Raw genomic sequence first — 17984 nt, forward strand, 5'->3', positions numbered from 1 at the left:
AGGGCTCTGAGCAGCATCTGAGACAGGTCTGTGCCTTGGTCCCAAGCTTGTCCCTGTGTGCCCTGCCCCAGGGTCCTCGTGTGCCAGTGGGAGGGGCCTGCTCAGCCCACTCCCTCGTCACGCTGCCCCGACCGCGGCTTCTGGGTCTGAGCCCTGCCATTGCTGGGTGCCGGACACCCTGCGCTCTGGCTCCTGCTGGCCAGGGGCGGGCACCCCTCCAGTCCGTGGGGCCCAGAGACATCCGTGCTGGCGGAGGCGTCCAGGGACCGGCAGGGGCCGTACTGGGAGTTCAGCCAGAGGGTGGTGACCAGAGACGCCCACTCTGCCCACTCCACTCCCGGGCGATGGTTTTAAACGCACAGCTGGAGGCCGCCGCCCGCCCACCCTGTCCACCCTGCCCACCCTGCGCTCCTGCAGACGCAGTTCTGGACCAAGGGGCTGCTCCCCTGGGCAGGCAGCAGGCTGGGCGCTGGGCGGGACTGTGGGCGGGGCGCTGGGTTGGGCCACAGGACTGAGCCCACCTCAGGCATTGCTCTGCCCCACTGTGGGCCAGCAGCCCCCCTGCACAAGGAAGCTGGTCCTGCTGGGGCAGGGGCTTGGGCCCCTCAGCAGCAGCTGGAGGAGCCAAGCCTGGAGCCCATCCTTGTCTGCTGGGCTGCCCCGGGCACCCAGGTGAGCTGCCGCAGAGCCGCACGGGACGTGGTGTTCCATGGGGACACGGTGTTCCTTACGCACGGCGGCGTGTCCTTGAGGGCCGGGCATGAGTCTGCTTATTCACTCACTCTCAGCGAGGAGCAGATGAATGCTGTGTCTCCCTGGGTCCAGGAAGGGGGACAGAGAAGTACACCCACAGCAGTGGGCCAGCTGAGAGCAGGGTCAGAGCAGGGTCAGCGCTGGGAGATGAAAGGGCATTTGAGTGTAGTCATCAAGGAGGCTCCCGGGATGAGGTGGCACAAGGCTTGGGACTTGAAGGTCAGAGCAGATAGTGAACAGGAGACAGGTGGATGTGGACAAACCTGTTGTGGGCAGTGAGTAGAACCCAGGGTACTGTGTGGCATCAAGGGAAGTGAGAGTGTCACGAGTAGGGACAGTTTCCTCCAGGGCAGAACTCACAGCAAGCTGAATCTGGGGGAGGGCTGATGAGAGGGCAGGAGGAAGTTGACTGAATGCAGACCAGATGGCTGGAGCCCCAGCAGCCATGTGAAGCCACAAAGATGAGGAACACGCCTGGTGTGGTGAAGGGGGAGGCAAGAGGGACATCAAGGGATGGTCACAGGGCCCTCTTGAGTCTCACCTCTGGGAAGGAAAACATGGCTGTGTTAAAGCTACTGATTTTAACCTAAAATCAGTTAAACACACAGCCAACCAATTCTAACTGAATCACTGGCGATCTAGAACCATAAGGTATTTGAAGAAAACCAAGATTAACAAAAAGAAGCATCAAAGTCAGAAAACGGAACTGGCCTTGAGGGAGCAGAGTGGGTGGCTCTCTGTGGAGAAGCTGCCACCGTGTTGGGGAGGACGCAGTCAGGAGGCCGAAGAGCCGGGCACAGGAGACACACGGACGTCCAGAAGTGGGGACGCGCTCAGTGGGAGGCGGGGGGGGGCGGGGGGCAGAGCCCAGAGCCGTCGATGCCAGAGGCCCAGGCAGCGCTGCCTCGCGGGAGGGCCCAGCTTCCCTCTACACGGTGGTGCTTTTTTGTGTCCTTGTAGGTGAATTTGGAGACCCCAAGGTCTTCTCTGTGCACAGCAGAAAAACCTGGGCAGCCCCGAGACGGGAGGCCAGAGGCCCCCGGGGCCCCTAGGTACTGGGGAAGAGCAGCGCTGAGGGAAGAAACGGGGGACCGCCTGCCCCCGGCTCCTGTCCCAGGACAGCCCTCCACGACCCACCGAGGGGGTGGCTCCCTGGGGGGGCCGACGAGGTGGAACCCAGACACGTCCTCACGAGATTCAGAGCAAGGGCCCAGAAAACCTTAAAAGGTAAAACAGAAAGCCACCAACGTCAGGCCCTGGCCCCCTGCAGGGCAGGATGGGAGGCCAGCAGAGCTGTCCTCCTGGGGCACAGGCCACCCCCAGAGCACGGGACGAGACTCTGAACTGCAAGGCACAGGCAGGGTGTGACGTGGTGACCTGTGACCCAGGCAGCGTTCTCCGGAAGAGGGTGTGACAGGAGACCCCAGGCTCAGCCGCGGAGCCAGAGGACGTGGCCCAGGTGGAGGGACATGGCCTCCCTCCTGGAGGCCACCCGACAGGACCCAGAGCCTACAAGTGGATGACGGGAGACTGGGGGGGTGCAAGGGGGGCTGGGCCGAGCTCTGGGCCCCACCAGCCCCGAGGCTGAGAGCCAGGAGCAGGGGCAGAGCCGGGCAGGACTTGCACGGCACAGCAGAGCAGGCAGCTGAGCACACGGGTGTGAGCAGCCGTGGGTGTGAGTGAGCCACGGGTGTGAATGAACCACGGGTGTGAGCAAGCCATGGGTGTGAGCGAGCCGTGGGTGTGAGGGAGACATGGGTGTGAGTGAACCACGGGTGTGAGCGAGAGATGGGTGTGAGCGAGCCGCAGGTGTGAGCGAGCGGCGGGTATGAGTGTGCCTGCAGGCGCTATCCCATGCTCACTGGGTCATCACACGTCACACACGAGTTACGTGTCTTCTAAACATGCCAACCCGTGTGAGCGCACGTTGCGTGTGCGAGCAGCAGGACAATCGCTCTGTGCCGGGGGTTGGCTCTGCCTCCCCTGGAGACCCTGCCACAGGCCCTCCTGAGGACACTGTCCTCGCCATTGACAGCGTCACTCCATGGAGGAGTCTCACGGTGTCCTGGGGCACCCCCACCCTGTGGGCCACTCTGCCACAGCACCACACTAGGACACGTAGCTAGAAGATGGGACACGCAGGGAGCGATGGCCCCACGTCCTCTTGGCTGCCTCGGCCCTGGCCGACAGCATCCACTGCTGTGCGAGGTCTGCTCCAGGGCTACCCTCTCGGCTCTCTGTCCTCCACGGAGCCTTGGGCACAGGTGTGGCCTCCTGTTCCCCAGGCAGGGAGACGCTGGGGAGGCTGGGCCTCTGTCGGGAGGAGACACCATCCCTGGACCCTGTCCAGCACTCAGCCACCCGCCCTGGGGAGGCAGCGAGGGCACTGAGTGGGGCGGGTGGCTGCCCACAAGGAACCAGGGCTCCCTCTGGAAGGGCCCCGGCTGCAGCCCCAGCAACCAAGCTAGGCACCGTCTTGTCCGTGGAATGTGCTAGAAGGAGAAGACCAGGAGGAGCGCAGGCCCTGACCGCGGGGATGGCTGGAGTCTCCCGAGGGGCATTTGGAGCCTTCAGTGCAGGCATCTGAAAACAAAGAGGCGGAAACAGAGGGTTGAGCCTATGACTCAGGAGGCTCAGAGCTGCAGAATGGCCAGAGGCTGAGGCAGGGGCCCAGCCAGCCCTGAGAGCTGGGAGCAAACCTTCTCAGAATCAGCCCTGGAAGACCCAGCCCGCCCCTTGGCCTGGCTGGAGCCAAAGAAAGTGGTGGGGGGACAACTCCAGAGACCACTGTGCTGACACCAGGGAGGGACTGGGCCGGCAGGGGCAGCCTGGGTCCCTGGGTGGGGGTAAGGAGCTGGAGCCAGGGCGGGGTGGGGGTCCCTCGGCCTCTTCTGTTGGCAGCTCTGCGGGCGCGGACGGGCTGGGCACAGAGGGCTTGCTGCGCAGGCCCTGCGAGGAAGGAGCCGGCAGCCGGGGAGGGGCGACTGCAGGGAGCCCATGGGCAGCAGGGCCTCGGCCTGGGAAGGGGCCATGCAAGGCCACTGTGCCGTCTTCCCAGTGCGGGAGGGCAGTGCTGGCCTCATGGAGTCTAATTCAGCTGTCCGACTCCATCGCAGGCCTTCTGGACGCCGCAGCCCGGCTCCTGCACTGATCCCGGGGGAGAGGCATTCAGCCCGCGCCTGCTGATGCGGACAGCAATTAACTGGTGCTGCGTTTCGTCCTGAGACCACAAGTCCTGGATTCCGGGCAGATGGTGGGCAGATCGTCAGCCCTGAGCCCACTTACAGTCACGAGGAGGTTCCAGCGGCCAGACCACGTGGCCAGGATCTCATTAGAGGATTTCTGCTGTTCTGAGAGCGCAGGCGCGGCCTCCACAGGGTCTTTGGGGGCCTGGATGTCATCACACGGAGGCAGGAGGACCCAGAGGGAAGGGTTCCCCGAGAGTGTGCACCTGCCCTGCCCAACTCCCCAGCCACCGTGCCCACCAGCCCACCAGGGTTTGTCCTGACCACCGCGGTTCTGCACGCCAGGAGCCTGAGTGTGAGCAGCGGGTGTTGACCAATAGCATCCTGGTCAAGGCTCTAGCTCCCTGCCACCCGCCTCCCCCAGGCAGGAGTCCTAGGACTTCCCAGATGGGGCCACACGGAGGGTGCTGTGTGTGTCTGGCACCTCTGACGCTGTCTGTGGATCCATCCGGCTCTGCCTTGCGGGGCTTGGAGGTAACTGCATTAACTTGCTGAATTTAAATATTAAAAGTCTTCCATGACATTGGCTCACCCCACGTCTCCAAAATCTGACACGACAGCCTCGCAGCTTGGATGCTTTTAGTCTCTTTAAAAGTAATAACAATGGGGCTGGGGCTGGGGCTCCGTGGTGGAGCACTTGCCTGGCAGGTGTGAGGCACTGGCTTCGATCCTCAGCACTGCATAGAGATAAATAAAATAAAGGTCCATGGACAACTAAAAAATATTTTTAAAAAAGTAATAACAATGTACCGCAGGCTTGTCACAATGTGGAAGTAAAGCATGTGACAACGGCAAACAGGTGGGTGGCGATGTGACAGGCAGCAGTGCTCTGGCCAGACTTGAGGGAGGACTGGCAGGCCCCTGCTGCGCCCTGAATCGCACAGCGGCCACCGAGGTCACATGTGCAGGAGGCAGGGGGGAGGTGGAAGGGTGCAGAACAGTGTATCAGCTTCCGCACGGCACCATGTCCCCGAGGCCACTCATGCCACAGAGAAACGGCTCACTGGGCTCGCAGAGTTGGAGCTTCAGAGTCCAGGGAGGCGCAGGCTTGGTGAGGGGCCTCGGCCTCGCTTCACGGGAGGCACCAGTGGCCGGGAGCGTGGGGGCCAGCGCTCCTCAGTCCCCACACAGACACGCCTCCAAAGACCTCCAGACCTGCACTCGGCCGGCTCCGGAAGGTTCCACTCCCTCCACTAGTATCACCCTCAGGCTGAGTGCAACCCGGGGGACATTCAGATTATATACCCAACCAAGACCTGTCCAAACAAAGGGGGAAAGGACACAGGACAGAGGTCAGGTGAGACAAGCAGGGAAGAACAGTAAGGAGACAGGCCAGTGAGCACTTGCCCCTCGGAGTGCCAGGTGCCCGGGCCAGGACACTGCCCGGGCGACAGCCGGACTGCGGGCTGCACTCGGTCCTGCGGATTTCCCAGGAGCGTCCTTTGTCAGCCCCAGGACCTGCATGGCCCTGAGCTGGTACCCCACAGCCTTCCCAGTCTGAAACGCCACTTGGTCTCCTGCCTTCAGTGGCCCCTTTGCTTTTGAAGGACCAGGCCGCTGTGCACCGTCCCACGGTTCGGTGCAGATGATGCCTGCTTTGGGCTGGAATGAGGGGACACAGGCCGGGTGCCACAGGGCGAGGCTGCACCCTTGGCAGCTCCTTCCATGGAGGGTCCCTGCGTCAACCTGCCTGGTCACTGACGACCCCATCCTTGTCACAGAAATATAGCGTTTTCCCACTGAGAAGTGACACTTTCCCTTTGGAGTTATAGATATTTCGAGGGAGGTCCCTTGACACCATGGAAACCCTGAGGGAAACTACTTTAGGCCTCAAGACCCATGAGGTCAGAGCACAGGGGTGGAAGCTACCCCTCCCGGACCTGGGGGAAGGAGGCTGGGTGGCACCAACACAAGCCAAGCAGGTTCACGGGAAGAAAGGGCCTAGAGCAGCATTCACAATGACAACGGGTCGACAATCAAGAGCTGAATGACAGCAGCCTTTCAGAGGTACCAAAGACGGATGGGTCTGATCCCAACACCTCAGTGACAAGAAGTCGGTGACAGCAGGCGACCAGCAGCCTCGACCTGGTCCTGTGCCTGGGAACAAGCACCCAGGGCACGCCCAGCCTCCTCTGGGCCTCCAGACGAGCCTCCACCAAATCAAAAGGACCCCAAACATCCAGACGATGTTCTTTGACAGCAATGGATTTAAATTAATAATCAGTAACAGAAAGATGTGGGAAGTCCCCAAAGGTGTGGGAAGTCAACACTTCTAAACTCAGGGGCAGATAAAGGAATCAAAAGGTGATTACAGAGTGTTGTGAACTTACTGATAACAAATGTCCAAATTCCTGGGAGCAGCCAAGGCAGCACTCAGAGGGAAACTCATAGCACTAGATGCCTTCAGTAGAAAAGAAAAGTGTTGCAAATGGGTGGCCTTGGAGCCTAGCTTCCGAAACAGAGAAAGAAGAGAGAGTTAAACTGATGTAAGCAAAAAAAGAACACAGATCAGAATGGAGATCAATGAAAGAGTAAAACAACGGAGAAATCAATGACTTAAAAAATTGGTTCTTTGAAAAAATTAACAACATTCATAATTTTCTATCCTGACTTACAGAGAGGAAGGGGAGGAGGAGGGGGCAGAGGGGGAGGGGGAGGAAGCAGCAGCCTGGCCACTGGCACCTGCCAAGGTCAGGAAGAAGAAGTGGCTTCACCCCTGCTCATAGACACAGAAAGATCATAAAGGCACTTCCTTCACTCTATGCTGGTGAATTCAACAACTTAGAGGAAACAGGCAATTCCTCAAATAACATGAACTGTAAACATTTGTTCAAGAAAAATGGACTGCTGTCATTTTATTAAACAATTCAACCACAAACAAAAGTGATAGTATGTCGTGACTAGGTAGGATCTGCCCCAAGAACACAGGCTGATTCAACACTTGAAAATCAATCAATATATTCATCATGTCAACAGACTGAAAAAGGAAAGTCTTAACTGATAGGAAAAAAAAAGCCAAGATCCAGAAAACAGTCATAAAAAACTGATTACTCATGCACACAAAAATAGACTGAAGTCACCCTCTCGCCATGTATCCAAGTTGACTGGATATGGGTAACAGACCAGATGCCAAGCCCTAGAACTAAACAATCCCGTGACTTTGGGTTAGGCAAAGTTTCTCATGTATGACACTGAAAACATAATCCACAAAGAAAAACCATTGCTAAATTGGACTTACTCAAAATTAAAAAGTGTGCTCTTTGGAAAACTGTTAAAAGTATGAAAATATGATGCATAGACTTAGGGAAAATGTTTAGAGACCATATTGAAAATGCCTTTATCCTAGAAGGTGTAAAGAACCCTGGTGAGTCAACAGTAAGGAACCAAACAGTTCAGTGAAAAGCGGGTCAACAACTTGAGCAGCCCATCCCTAAAGAAGATGGACAAAAACAAACAGACAGATTTAACCATGCACATCACTAGCCACGGGGGAATACAAATCAAAACTACAACTGGATAATTCCCCACGCCCCTGTTAGAGTGCAGAAAATAGACTGTCTCTACTGAGTGTTGGGGAGGATGGGGACAGACGCTGTTGTGGGACTGCAAACCACAGGTGGCTTTGGCAGTGTCTTAAAGAGTTAAGCGTACACATGACCAGGCCACTCACTCCTAGGCTTCACCCAAGAGAAACACAAGCATCTGTCGGAAGATGCCGACTCAACGCTCACAGCACTTTTCTCTAAGAGCCCCAAAGCAGACACACCCCAAGGGTTGGCCAAGGGAGTTGACATGCACGTTGGTGCCACGGATGGGGTAGGACCGTCGCCTGGGAGGAATGTGGATTGGTAAGCCCCACGGCACAGATGACAATTACGGAGGGAGGAAAGCCCGGCAGAGGTGCAGGCCCCCTGATGGCACTGAGGTGAGTCGTGGCGCTCGCAGGCTCCTCTGCAGGGAAAGCAGATGGGTGCTGGCCTGGTGGTGGGGCACAGCCGAAGGGGTGACGGAAACTTTAGGGTGTCTGCGTGGCGGGGTGATGGTTCACGGGTGTGCACAAGATGACGAATCACATCTTAGTACGCTGTTCGCTGTATGTCACCGACGCCCCAACGAAGCTGCCTTAAAACCCCCGGTGGCCCAGGCCCTGAGCTGGTGCCCCCCTCCACCCTCCAGACCCTCCTCCTAAGCCCTGGGAAGGGAGCCGGGCCCTGGGGTCTGCGGGACCTAAATGGGCAAAGATCTAACCCTCCGATGTCCACGCAGGACAGGGACACTGCGGGAGGCTCGCCCGGACACTGCGGGAGGCTCTCCCGGATCCAGCGGGAGCAGGGTCAGGCCAGGGGGAGACCCACCAGAGCCCAGCCTAGTGGACCTGCTTAGGGGCGGGGCCTAACCTCTGAAGCCCCGCCCTACCGGCAGGCCACGCCCCCACCTGCAGAGGCTTGGTCCGTGAACTGCTGGCCCGCTTTGTCGGAAGCCCCGCCCTAGGACAGCCCAGAGCCACGCCCACAGCCCAGGCCCCGCCCTCCACCCGCCCACTCACGCGGTGCCTCGCAGGCCCCGCCCTCATGGCCAGACCCCGCCCAGCCCCGCCCTCCCGTCACCCAGCCCTCTCCCCGGCCCCGCCCCTGCCATCAGGCCCCGCCCCACCCCGCCCCAGGCCCCGCCTCCCCTGCCAGCCGCGGGCGGGCGTGGGCACCCGAGTGGGGTCGCCGCGGCGCGGGGCGTGGCGCCTGGTCGGCTCCAGCGGCCGCAGCGGCGTGACAGCGCGGCTGCCCGCGGCCCCCAGGTAAAGCCCCGCCGCCCCGCACGGCCCCAGTCCTGCGTCCCGCCGGGTCCCGCGCTCGCGCCCGCCGCCCGCCGCTGCCCGCCACTCCCGCCGCGCGGCCGGGCCGGCTTCCCCTCCTCTCCCCTGCGCGGGAGCGGGCAGCCGCCCCTTCAGGGCTGGCGAGAGAAGGTGTCACAGCAGGTGTCGGCGACAGGCGTTGGTCCCCTCTGCCAGGCGCGCTCACCCGCCGCCATCTGCCGGGCCTGACCTGGTGCTGCTGATCCGGAAGGAAGCCCTCCGCCCAGCTCGCCCAGCTCGCCCAGCTCGAGGTGACCAGCCCTCAGGGGAAGGCCGTGTGGATTCCAGGTGACTGCCCCACCTCAGGTCCCCAGCAGTGGGCGGGCGGCCAGGCTGCATGCCCTCCGGGTTCTCTGACCACTTGGCCCTGGGGTCTGCTGTCAGCCAGTGGTCAGCACTAGCCACCTCCTTGACCTGAGAGCCCCTCTGGGTGGTACTGGAAGACTTCAGAAGAAAATTATAGACCAGGTGTGTTTAAGGGGGTGTGGTGGGCCCCAGATGCCTCCTTTTTCTGGGCCAGCCTCTCCCTCAGGGTGTGGCCCATTCCCAGCTGGACCCTAGTGGACAGGGCTGATGGCTGTCCCTTCTCTCACCCATGTCTCTTGTTATTTTTCAGAATTCCTGGTGCCACTGCTCTTCCTGGAGAGGAAGAAGAGTTTGTGCGCCTGGTGATTCTGGCACAGTGGAAAGGGCAGGGTCCTCAGGCCAAAAGCAGAGGAGCTACTTGTCCCAGGCCGTGGCAGGATGGACCCTAGGAGCAGATGGAGCCCCTGGTGTCTGCTGGCCCCCTCCCCTGGGTCCTGCCTCTTCCTCCTCTTCTGCCTGCACTTGGGTGCCTCCTGCCCACCAGCCTGCCAGTGCCCTGACCATGCAGGGGCTGTGGCTGTCCACTGCAGTGCCAGGGGCCTGCAGGAGATCCCCAGGGACATCCCAACGGAGGCCGTGCTCCTGAAGCTGGATGCCAACAAAATCTCGCGAATCCCCAACGGAGCCTTCCAGCACTTGCAGCAGCTGAGAGAGCTGGACCTGTCCCACAATGCCATCGAGACCATCGGCCCCACGGCCTTCTCTGGCCTGGCCGGGGGCCTGCGGCTGCTGGACCTGTCCCACAATGGCATCCGGAGGATTCCGAAGGATGCCCTGGGCAAGCTGAGCGCCAAGATCCGCCTGTCTCACAACCCCCTGCACTGTGAGTGTGCTCTGCAGGAGGCCCTGTGGGAGCTGAAGCTGGACCCCGACTCAGTGGATGAGATCGCCTGCCACACCTCCGCTCAGGAGGAGTTCGTGGGGAGGCCTCTGATCCAGGTGCTGGACTCGGGCGTCAGCTTCTGCAGCACCCACCACAAGACCACCGACGTGGCCATGCTGGTCACCATGTTTGGCTGGTTTGCCATGGTGATCACCTACATTGTGTACTACGTGCGTCACAACCAGGAGGATGCCCGGAGGCACCTCGAGTACCTCAAGTCCCTGCCCAGTGCCCCCGTCTCCAAGGACCCCGTCGGCTCTGCCCCCTAGCGCCCACCCTAGGCAGGCCCGCCCTCAGTGTCTTCTGTATCAGGTGGAGACCACGTGTGCTTCTGGTGTCCCCAGTGAGGTGGTGTCACGGCACTCGTGTACAGTGCGTCCGTCTGGAGAGAGCGTCTGTGTGTACCTGTCATCGCAGAGCCCTGTGTCAGCAGTGGACCACTTGATGGCAAGGACACTGAGGTTGGGGGTGAATGACTTCCTGTGACCACACGGCCAGGCTTGCTCCCTTGGGACCCGAGCCCCAGCTGCCCGAGGTGACATTCCACATTCCTTCCACTCCGCCAGCCTTTCTCACGTGGGCTGCAAGAGGCACACGTGGGTCCACAGGGGAGGGCGGTTCTGGCTGGGAGGGGGTGCAGTTCAGCTCTCGAGGGTACCAGGGCACCCAGGTCCCCACTGCCCGGCCAGTTGCCTCTGTTGAACTAGGGCCCTGGGCGCATTCCAGCAGAGCCCCGTCCTGGAGGCCAGGCTGTTCCAGGCAGGTCAGTGGGATGCACAGCTCACACTCACTTGTGCTCAGAGGGTCGGAGAACTCTGGGGCCAGAATTCCCACCCATCCAGAGGGGCAGACACAGAGGGAAGCCTGAGAAAGGCCCAGCCAGATTCTCAAGGGGCAGCCAACCCATACGGCCCTACCCTGCTTTCTGCCTCTCCACCTGTGCTGGGTTGGCAGGGGCCTGTCAACTCAGGTCACTACTGTGCCTTGCTTTTCTAGTCACTGGTATCTAAACAGTCTTTTCCAGGGACGCAGAGGGAAGTTTCGCGTTGGAGGCCCGTCAGTGGGACACTTCTTTTTCCCTGAAATGGGAACTTTCTCTTTTCACCTTTGCTGCCAGGAGTCTTGGAGCTCAGTGATTTCTCAGTTTTCTTACTGACACGGTTTCATGTCCAGGGTCTGTGTTTCCTCCACCTATGACTCTAATTACAGTTTACTTTTTATTGCCTTTTTGAATGAGCGTTTGGATTTTAAGCTACTTCAGGGTTGAGCAAATAAGTGTGAATTCATTATTCTTTGAAGTGTAGATGTCTCATCAAGAAAAAGTTTAGAGGCAACTAGAAGTTGGGGGGACTTTATTTGGCAGGCACCCTGTGGCCCGCAGTGGGGCATGAGCCTCTGAGGTGGCCTGGGATTCGCGCCACCCGCGTCCACGCAGCTCAGCCACCTGGCTTTGGAGCCGCGGTGTGCCCAGCCGTGTGACCTGTCATCTGCTCTGTGGCAGAGGGACCTGGGCCTGGGAGCCTCTGTCCCGGGAAACAGGGCTGGAGAGCACCAGGGAGGGTGGGTGAGGGGTGGGGCGCCGTGGCAGCCACCTGTGGGTGCAGAGTGAAGCCGTCAGGGCTGGGCAGTGAACGCGACTGTCTGCAGCGGGGCCGGCGTGGCAGTGCTGGGCAGCCTGCGGGCAGCAGCCCCCACTTCCCCCTCCAGGGCACACACAGTGGGACAGGCCCCTGGGCCAGGGCTTGCTGCCCCACAGGTATGGCCGTGGCCGGGGTACGTGTGGCCCCAGGCGGCTGGCGGAGCCGGGGTCCTGCAGGACTCCTTGTCTCTGCTCCTCCCTGCCCAGCGCCGTCTGGCTCTCCAGGAGGCGCATGGCGGGGCTCCTTCCCTCCCTGCCCTACTGCTGGGCACCCGTCCAGGACCTGTTCCCCTTGCTGCAGGGCTGCCGAGCTCCTGCAAGCCCCAGCGCAAGGCAGCTGGGCGGAGGCCCCTCCTCTGTGCAGGAGCCCAGAGCCGGGTCCCTACAGAGTCCCACCTTCCTGGCCTGTCGGGGTCCCCGCTCTCACGGGCCCAGAGAGCAAGGCTTCTCGGAAGAAGACCCCAGCGGTCCCGCACCCCCTGCTCACCACAGCCCCCACACTTCTCTCTACCTCCCCTGCCCCCTCCCCTCCTGGGACCCTCTCACCTGTGGGGCCTAGAGTCTGTGACTTGGGGGGACATGGGTGCCCTTGAGGTGACAGGCCACAGGGGTACGTCCACTCACTGCGTGAGCAGCGCTTCCTCCCCACCCTCACTGGCTTCTCCTGCCCAGCGAGGTCAGGGAGGCCCCACCACTGGCACAGGTGTGCTCTGGGTGCACACCTGGCTGGAGGCAGTGGGCAGCTCTGTCCATGTGGCGCAGGGCTGGCAGGGTAAGCCACCTCCCAGGCCCCTCAGCTGGGCCCTCGCCGCTTTCTGTCCTGCCCTCGGCTGGCCCTGCCGGACACCTGAGGGCTACCTGGGAGGGGTCAGGGTGCCGATGGAGGCGGAGGTGGGATGTCCTGGCCAGGCGGGGTCTGGATGGCTCCTGAGCTAAGTCTAAAGTGGGGTCCTGGCTGCGGACTTCCTAGGGACCCTCAGAAGGCTCTCTGCTCACGGCGGCTGGTGTGGGTCCTGCTGTCTGAGCTCTGCCCCGTGCCGGGCCTCTCGGCCACCGCAGCACCGGGAGCTGGCAGACCTGGGGCAGAGCAGGCTGGTGTCACCTCCAACCAGCTCGTGACAGCTGATTGTTAAATATGGCTCCTGACCACCACCGTTAAACTTGTAGGAATTCTGTGAGCCAGTTGACCTCATCAGCTATTTGGATGCTGACCATGGAGACTGTCAGATGCTGTAAACCCTCCTGCCCGGGAGATTGGCCGGTGTTTGCCACACAGGCTGCGGGGCCTGCTTGTTGTGTGGCCACCTCCCAGTCTGGGTCGAGTGTCTCCTGAATCACCACTGCTCAGGCCCTTGGGCAGTAGTCAAGAGCAGGGTTGGGGCAGGGCCATGGGGCCACCAGGCTGCAGTGACCCAGAGCAGGACAGAGCTCTGGGGCCACCAGACACCAGTGCAGGGTGACTCTCCTTACCCTGACATGGGCGCAGCCGTGGCTGTCCTTGGAGGTGGAGCCCGGGCCGTCAGCCAGCTCTGCCTGCCCCTGGACCCTGGGACGGCAGCGAGGATTCTCCCCAGAGCCGCCGGGAGCCAGCCCTGCTGAGGCCTTGGTGCTGGGGGACTGGGGGAGGTGGGCCTGGCCCCTGACCCCGGGGTTCCAAGACACCGAGTCTGCCTCGCCTGGGCCACTGAGCTGGTGGGGCATTGCTGGGCAGCACAGCAGGCCACCGCAGCCTCCACCTGGGGGCTCTGCCCGCTCGGCCGGCCTGGACCCACGCTGCTCTGCAGCCGCCTGGACACTGCAGCTGAATCTCAGCTCTTGGGGTGAGCGCCAGGGAATGCACGTCCAGCTGACCTTGGGGGTTCGTGTCACTGCCGTCAGCCAGACTGACCCCCGAGGTCCGTGGTGTGGGAGGAGCAGGGCAGGTGGCTTCCAGGATCCTCAGCCACCAGACACACACATGCGTGCTTACTCGTGCCCCCACACACGCACTTCCTCTATACGTGCTCCAAATAAGCACACCGACATGTGGTCACACATGGCACTCTACACACGTGGTCACACATGGCACTCTGCACGCATGTGCACACGTGCTCACACGCACACTCACGTGGACCCTGACTGCTCCCGCCCAGCACACCCTCCATGGTGTGTGCTCCGCTCCCTTCCCTGAACGCCCAGCAGCTGCCTCCGCAGAGCTTCCTCCATCCCTCAGGCCGCTGCCCAGTCTGGACCCCTGCCCTGCCCTCAGAATCGGCTTCCTGCCTGTCTGACTTCCGGGGCTGCCTGCGGCCGGTGGCTGGTGCTCCTGGCCACATCTTGAGGACGGCCGCGGCTCGCCTCTCCGAGCCTCTCTGGGCCCCCCTGCCATGCCCAGCACAGGTGGGAGACGTCGGTCTGGGCCTGAGGCTCCCTGAGTGCCAGGCTGGCACCTTGGGGAAGGCCTCTGGGTGGGAGCCCAGGGCAGAGCTGGCTAGCGTTGGCAGGACGCTGAGCTTCTCTGGAAGGTGCAGGCAAACCCTCGCAGCCCTGTTGGGACTCGCAGCCCCCGCGAGTCCCGTGGACCAGCCTGCTCCCAGGGCGTCTTGGTTGGCTTGCCGGGGTGCTGGCGCCAGCGGCCACCACCTATCTCCAGAGCACACCAGGGTTCTGGGGCCTGCACCGAGGAATGACAGGCTCAGGAGGCAGCCTGTTTAGGGCAGCGCTGGGCTGGAGTCCGCGTCTCTGACACTGGGCCTGGACTTTCTCACTCGGGGACCTGGGCCTCGGGGTGTTGTCAAAACAAAAAGGAACCAGATGGAGGAACAGCCCGAGGCGGCTCACAGGCCGAGCAGAGCCAGGGCCTCCGCCCATCCAGACCACAAGGGCCAGAGGCAGGGCTGCCTCACATTCAGAGTCCAGTGCCGGTATCTGCATCTGTAACCATGGCAACAATGCTAGCTGGAAAGGGAGTGGACACCTGGGCACTGCTGGGTGCTGCTGGCCACTGGACTTGTACATGTGAGGCTTCAGGGCCCAGCTGAGGTCAGCAGGCTGACGCCCCCTCCCTGGATTCTGCGCAGAAGTGCTGGAGCCACAAGCCCACCAAGAGCCAGCTGCCCGTGGAGAGGCGGGGCATTTGAGGGAAGGGCCACCAAGGCAGGGGACAGAGAAGCAGTCAGGACGGGACAGCGTGGCTGGTGGTGCCCACGGGCCAGCCAGGGCGGGACTCTGATCCGCAGGCCATGTGGGCGGCCAGCCCTGATGGAGGGAGGCTGAGCACGGCCCCGGGCAGCCCCGAGGCGGGGTGGCTGCCCCACCTGCAGGCCACTTACACACTCAGACTTGAAGGTGGCTGGTGAGGGGCCTGGCCCGTGTCTCTGGGCAGGGCTCACTTCCTTACTGGACCCGCCCCAGGGGCCCTGCGGTCTGTGCACAGCCACCCCCCACCAGGGCTCCCCTCTCTGCCAGGGGAAGCTGGACCGGCCCCCCCAGGGACAGGAGCTCTCCCTCCCCCACCTGGAGCCCTTGGTACCCCACGCGCATGCTCAGCTGTGGGGGAGGCTCCAGCCCCAGGGCAGCACATCGCTGGACCTTCGTTTTGAGAGCTGACTGTGAGATGGCCCTGGCTCCGCGGCCTGCGGCTCCCGACCAGGCTGAGCGCCCGCCTGCGGCCAGCTCTCCTGCTGGAGATGGTCACCAGGAAAGGAAACCTGCGTCCACACAGAAACGTCTCAACACACTCCAGCTGCCCAGGAAGCAGCCGGGTCGGTGGGCAGGAGGGTGGGGACAAACCGGGTGTTTGTGACAGTCCACAGCAAGGAGAGGTCCGCCTGCAGACACCTGCCTGGCTGCAGCCTGTGGGAGTCAGAGGCCAGGTTGGAGCGGCGGGGTGGGGGGACTGGCTGGAGTGGGTGCCAGGGGGTGGGACACAGGGCACCTCGCCTGGGGACGGTGCTGGCTGTGCACACCTAAGAGCCGCACAGTACAGAATCCTGTTCATAAATCAATAAGATCAAAGGTGCAAAGAAAAGGGCCCTGGGGAAAACCAGAAATAAACTTGAGATCACAGGATCGCAGCCCCGAGGGCCTGGCCGCCGATCCGGGCTCCCTCCCAGCCCTGCCTGGTGGCTGCAGGGTTCTCCTGAGGCTGAGCCACCTTCTCTGAGCAAGCCCCTCCTCGGGCACCGCCACGGACTGGATTGTGTCCCCGGTTCCTGTCGAAGCCTGTGCCCCGTGTGCTGGCACAGCTGTGGGCGCCCCGGGAGGAGGGCGCCCCGGGAGGAGGGCGCCCCGGGAGTAGGGCCCTCCTGGGAGCCACTGCAGCACGGTGGCCGGCTGGGCAGCTGTGGGCGCCAGCCTGGTCCAGGGTGTGGCAGGCTGTGGTGCCCTTCCAGTGCCACTTGGCTCAGCACAGTGTGACAGGGCAGAGGTCACGATGGCACAGGCTCAGGTCGGGAAGTGGCAGGTGGGACTGGACGCCACCGTCCTGATTCCAACCCGGGCACTTTTGCCTGTTTGGGTCTTGAGCCCATCACAGCCGAGCTCTCAAGGAACAGCCACTGGCTGTGTGGAGAGATTTATCAAGCAATCGGCCCTCGTGGTCATGGAGGCCGCTGGGTGCCAACTGTAGTGTGGACTGGCAGCAGGAGACCAGGAGAGGGGACGGCACAGATGTGCGGAGGCTATTGGCTGGAGAACCCCCTTCTTGTTACAGTCAAGCCTTCAGCTGATTGGGCGAGGCCCACCAATCTACTTACAAAGTGCACAGATTTACAAATTAACCATACTCACCAGCACCCTCCAAGTGGCACATGAATTGACCATCACAGGTGTGGAGGTGGGTTCTGGGGGTGCTGGGGGACTCCCCTGCTCTCTGTGTGGTGGCCCCACCTCTGAAGGCATTTCTGCCTTGCAGTCTACTCCCTGCCCCAAGCCCGCCTGCCTCACAGCCCCACCTGTGCAGGGCTCTCTGCTCTTCCTCCTCTTGTCCCTCTCCTGTTGGCCATCCAGGCCTGCCTGAAGCCCAGTTCAAATCAGAAACCCCAGGCCAACCCAAAGAGGTGTGGCTTGCCCTTCACCCCTGTCGGGCAGCAGGGCTGTCTGACAAGGACAGCCGATTTCCGATGACCGCTCTTGGTACAGCCGAAGCAGCATGGGGAGTGGCCCACGTGGAATGGAGCTCGGCCCAGGGCCAGGCCGCAGGGTGGCCATAGCAGGGATGTGCAGGTCCAGGGGTGCAGGGGCTGCAGAGGGCCTGGCTGGGGTGGGGACACTGTGGGGCTCCTCCACGTCCTGCCAGGGTCCTCCTTTTAGCCCGCGACCCGCGCTGGCTTCATGAAAGAAGGTTGGAATGGTGAGAAACTGCTAGTGAGTTAAATCAGAGAGACAGACTCTCATGGCCTTTAACCAGCTCCAGGACGGCTCCTCCCAGCTCCCGCCTCCAGCCTCCTAACGCCCTGGAGAGGTTCACAGAAGAGGCCAGCGAGAGAGAGAGAGAGAGAGAGAGAGAGAGAGAGAGAGAGAGAGAGAGAGAGAGAGAGAGCGCACGCCAGGGAGTGGGCTTTTATTGGGGAACAAAAAATTAGAGGGAAAATCCCATCCAATGAAGGTTAAGGGGGCAGCATCCCAAGGTCAGGGGCGACGCCTGGGTCTTCAGGTCAGTGTCCAGGCACGCCTCTGCACGGACACCCCTGGACCTGGAGAAGGGTGGGGAGGGCTCCGACACCGCTGTGCCTAGGCGCCTGTCACCCAGCCCGGGAGGTGACTGTGGGATGGCCTCCCACACTCCTGCCCCTGGGGTTGCTCCCATGCACCTGAGGGTGTTGGTGCTGTCCAGGGAGGGAGCCCCCAGCGGCCTCCAGCCCGGGCCCTGGCGGCAGGAGCGGGATGCGAATCTCGCCCCACGCGGCTGGGCAGAGGGTGTCCAGGGCTGGGAGATCACCTGGGCTTTCCCAGAGCCTGGCTGCGCTGCACCTGGAAGCAGAGCCCACAGTGGGCAGCCAGAGGCCACTGCCCCCAGCTCTCCCCGGGTTTCCCGGTGGACCCTACTGGTGTCTTCACTCCGGTTCTGGCGAGAGAAGCCAGTGCCCAGGCACCACAAGCTGTGGACAAAGGAGAAGGGGAGGCCTGGTCCCATAGTCCCCACACTGGGCTTCCCGGACAGCAGGGGCAGGACCTCTGACGGCTGCTGGACAGTAAGACCCCTCCCCAACTAGTCAGCCTCCCTTCAAGTGTCCAACCTAACTCACTTCTCCACTGAGAGCAGTGGCC

General features: G+C 61.9%; 1 protein-coding gene across 2 annotated transcripts; it reads left to right on the plus strand.

Annotated features, from left to right (window-relative positions):
* The first annotated feature begins 7719 nt into the window (after positions 1-7719).
* Lrrc3 (leucine rich repeat containing 3) lies at positions 7720-11320 on the plus strand. 2 transcript variants are annotated; one of them, XM_077795068.1, is made up of 3 exons: positions 7720-7923; positions 9004-9135; positions 9464-11320. In XM_077795068.1, exon 3 carries the CDS (start codon positions 9592-9594, stop codon positions 10363-10365), a length of 774 nt encoding a protein of 257 aa, XP_077651194.1. In that variant the 5' UTR covers positions 7720-7923; positions 9004-9135; positions 9464-9591; the 3' UTR covers positions 10366-11320. The 2 variants fall into 2 exon arrangements, with proteins under 2 accessions (XP_077651194.1, XP_026265864.1); XM_026410079.2 differs by lacking the exon at positions 7720-7923 and having other exon boundaries at positions 8868-9135.
* Positions 11321-17984: the final 6664 nt, after the last annotated feature.

This window comes from Urocitellus parryii, chromosome 2 (assembly GCF_045843805.1).
Source record: "Urocitellus parryii isolate mUroPar1 chromosome 2, mUroPar1.hap1, whole genome shotgun sequence".
Taxonomy (NCBI): Eukaryota; Metazoa; Chordata; class Mammalia; order Rodentia; family Sciuridae; genus Urocitellus; species Urocitellus parryii.

Coding starts and splice junctions, on each gene's coding strand:
- Lrrc3 (XM_077795068.1), top strand. CDS start 9,592: ATGGACCCTAGGAGCAGATGGAGCCCCTGGTGTCTGCTGGCCCCCTCC.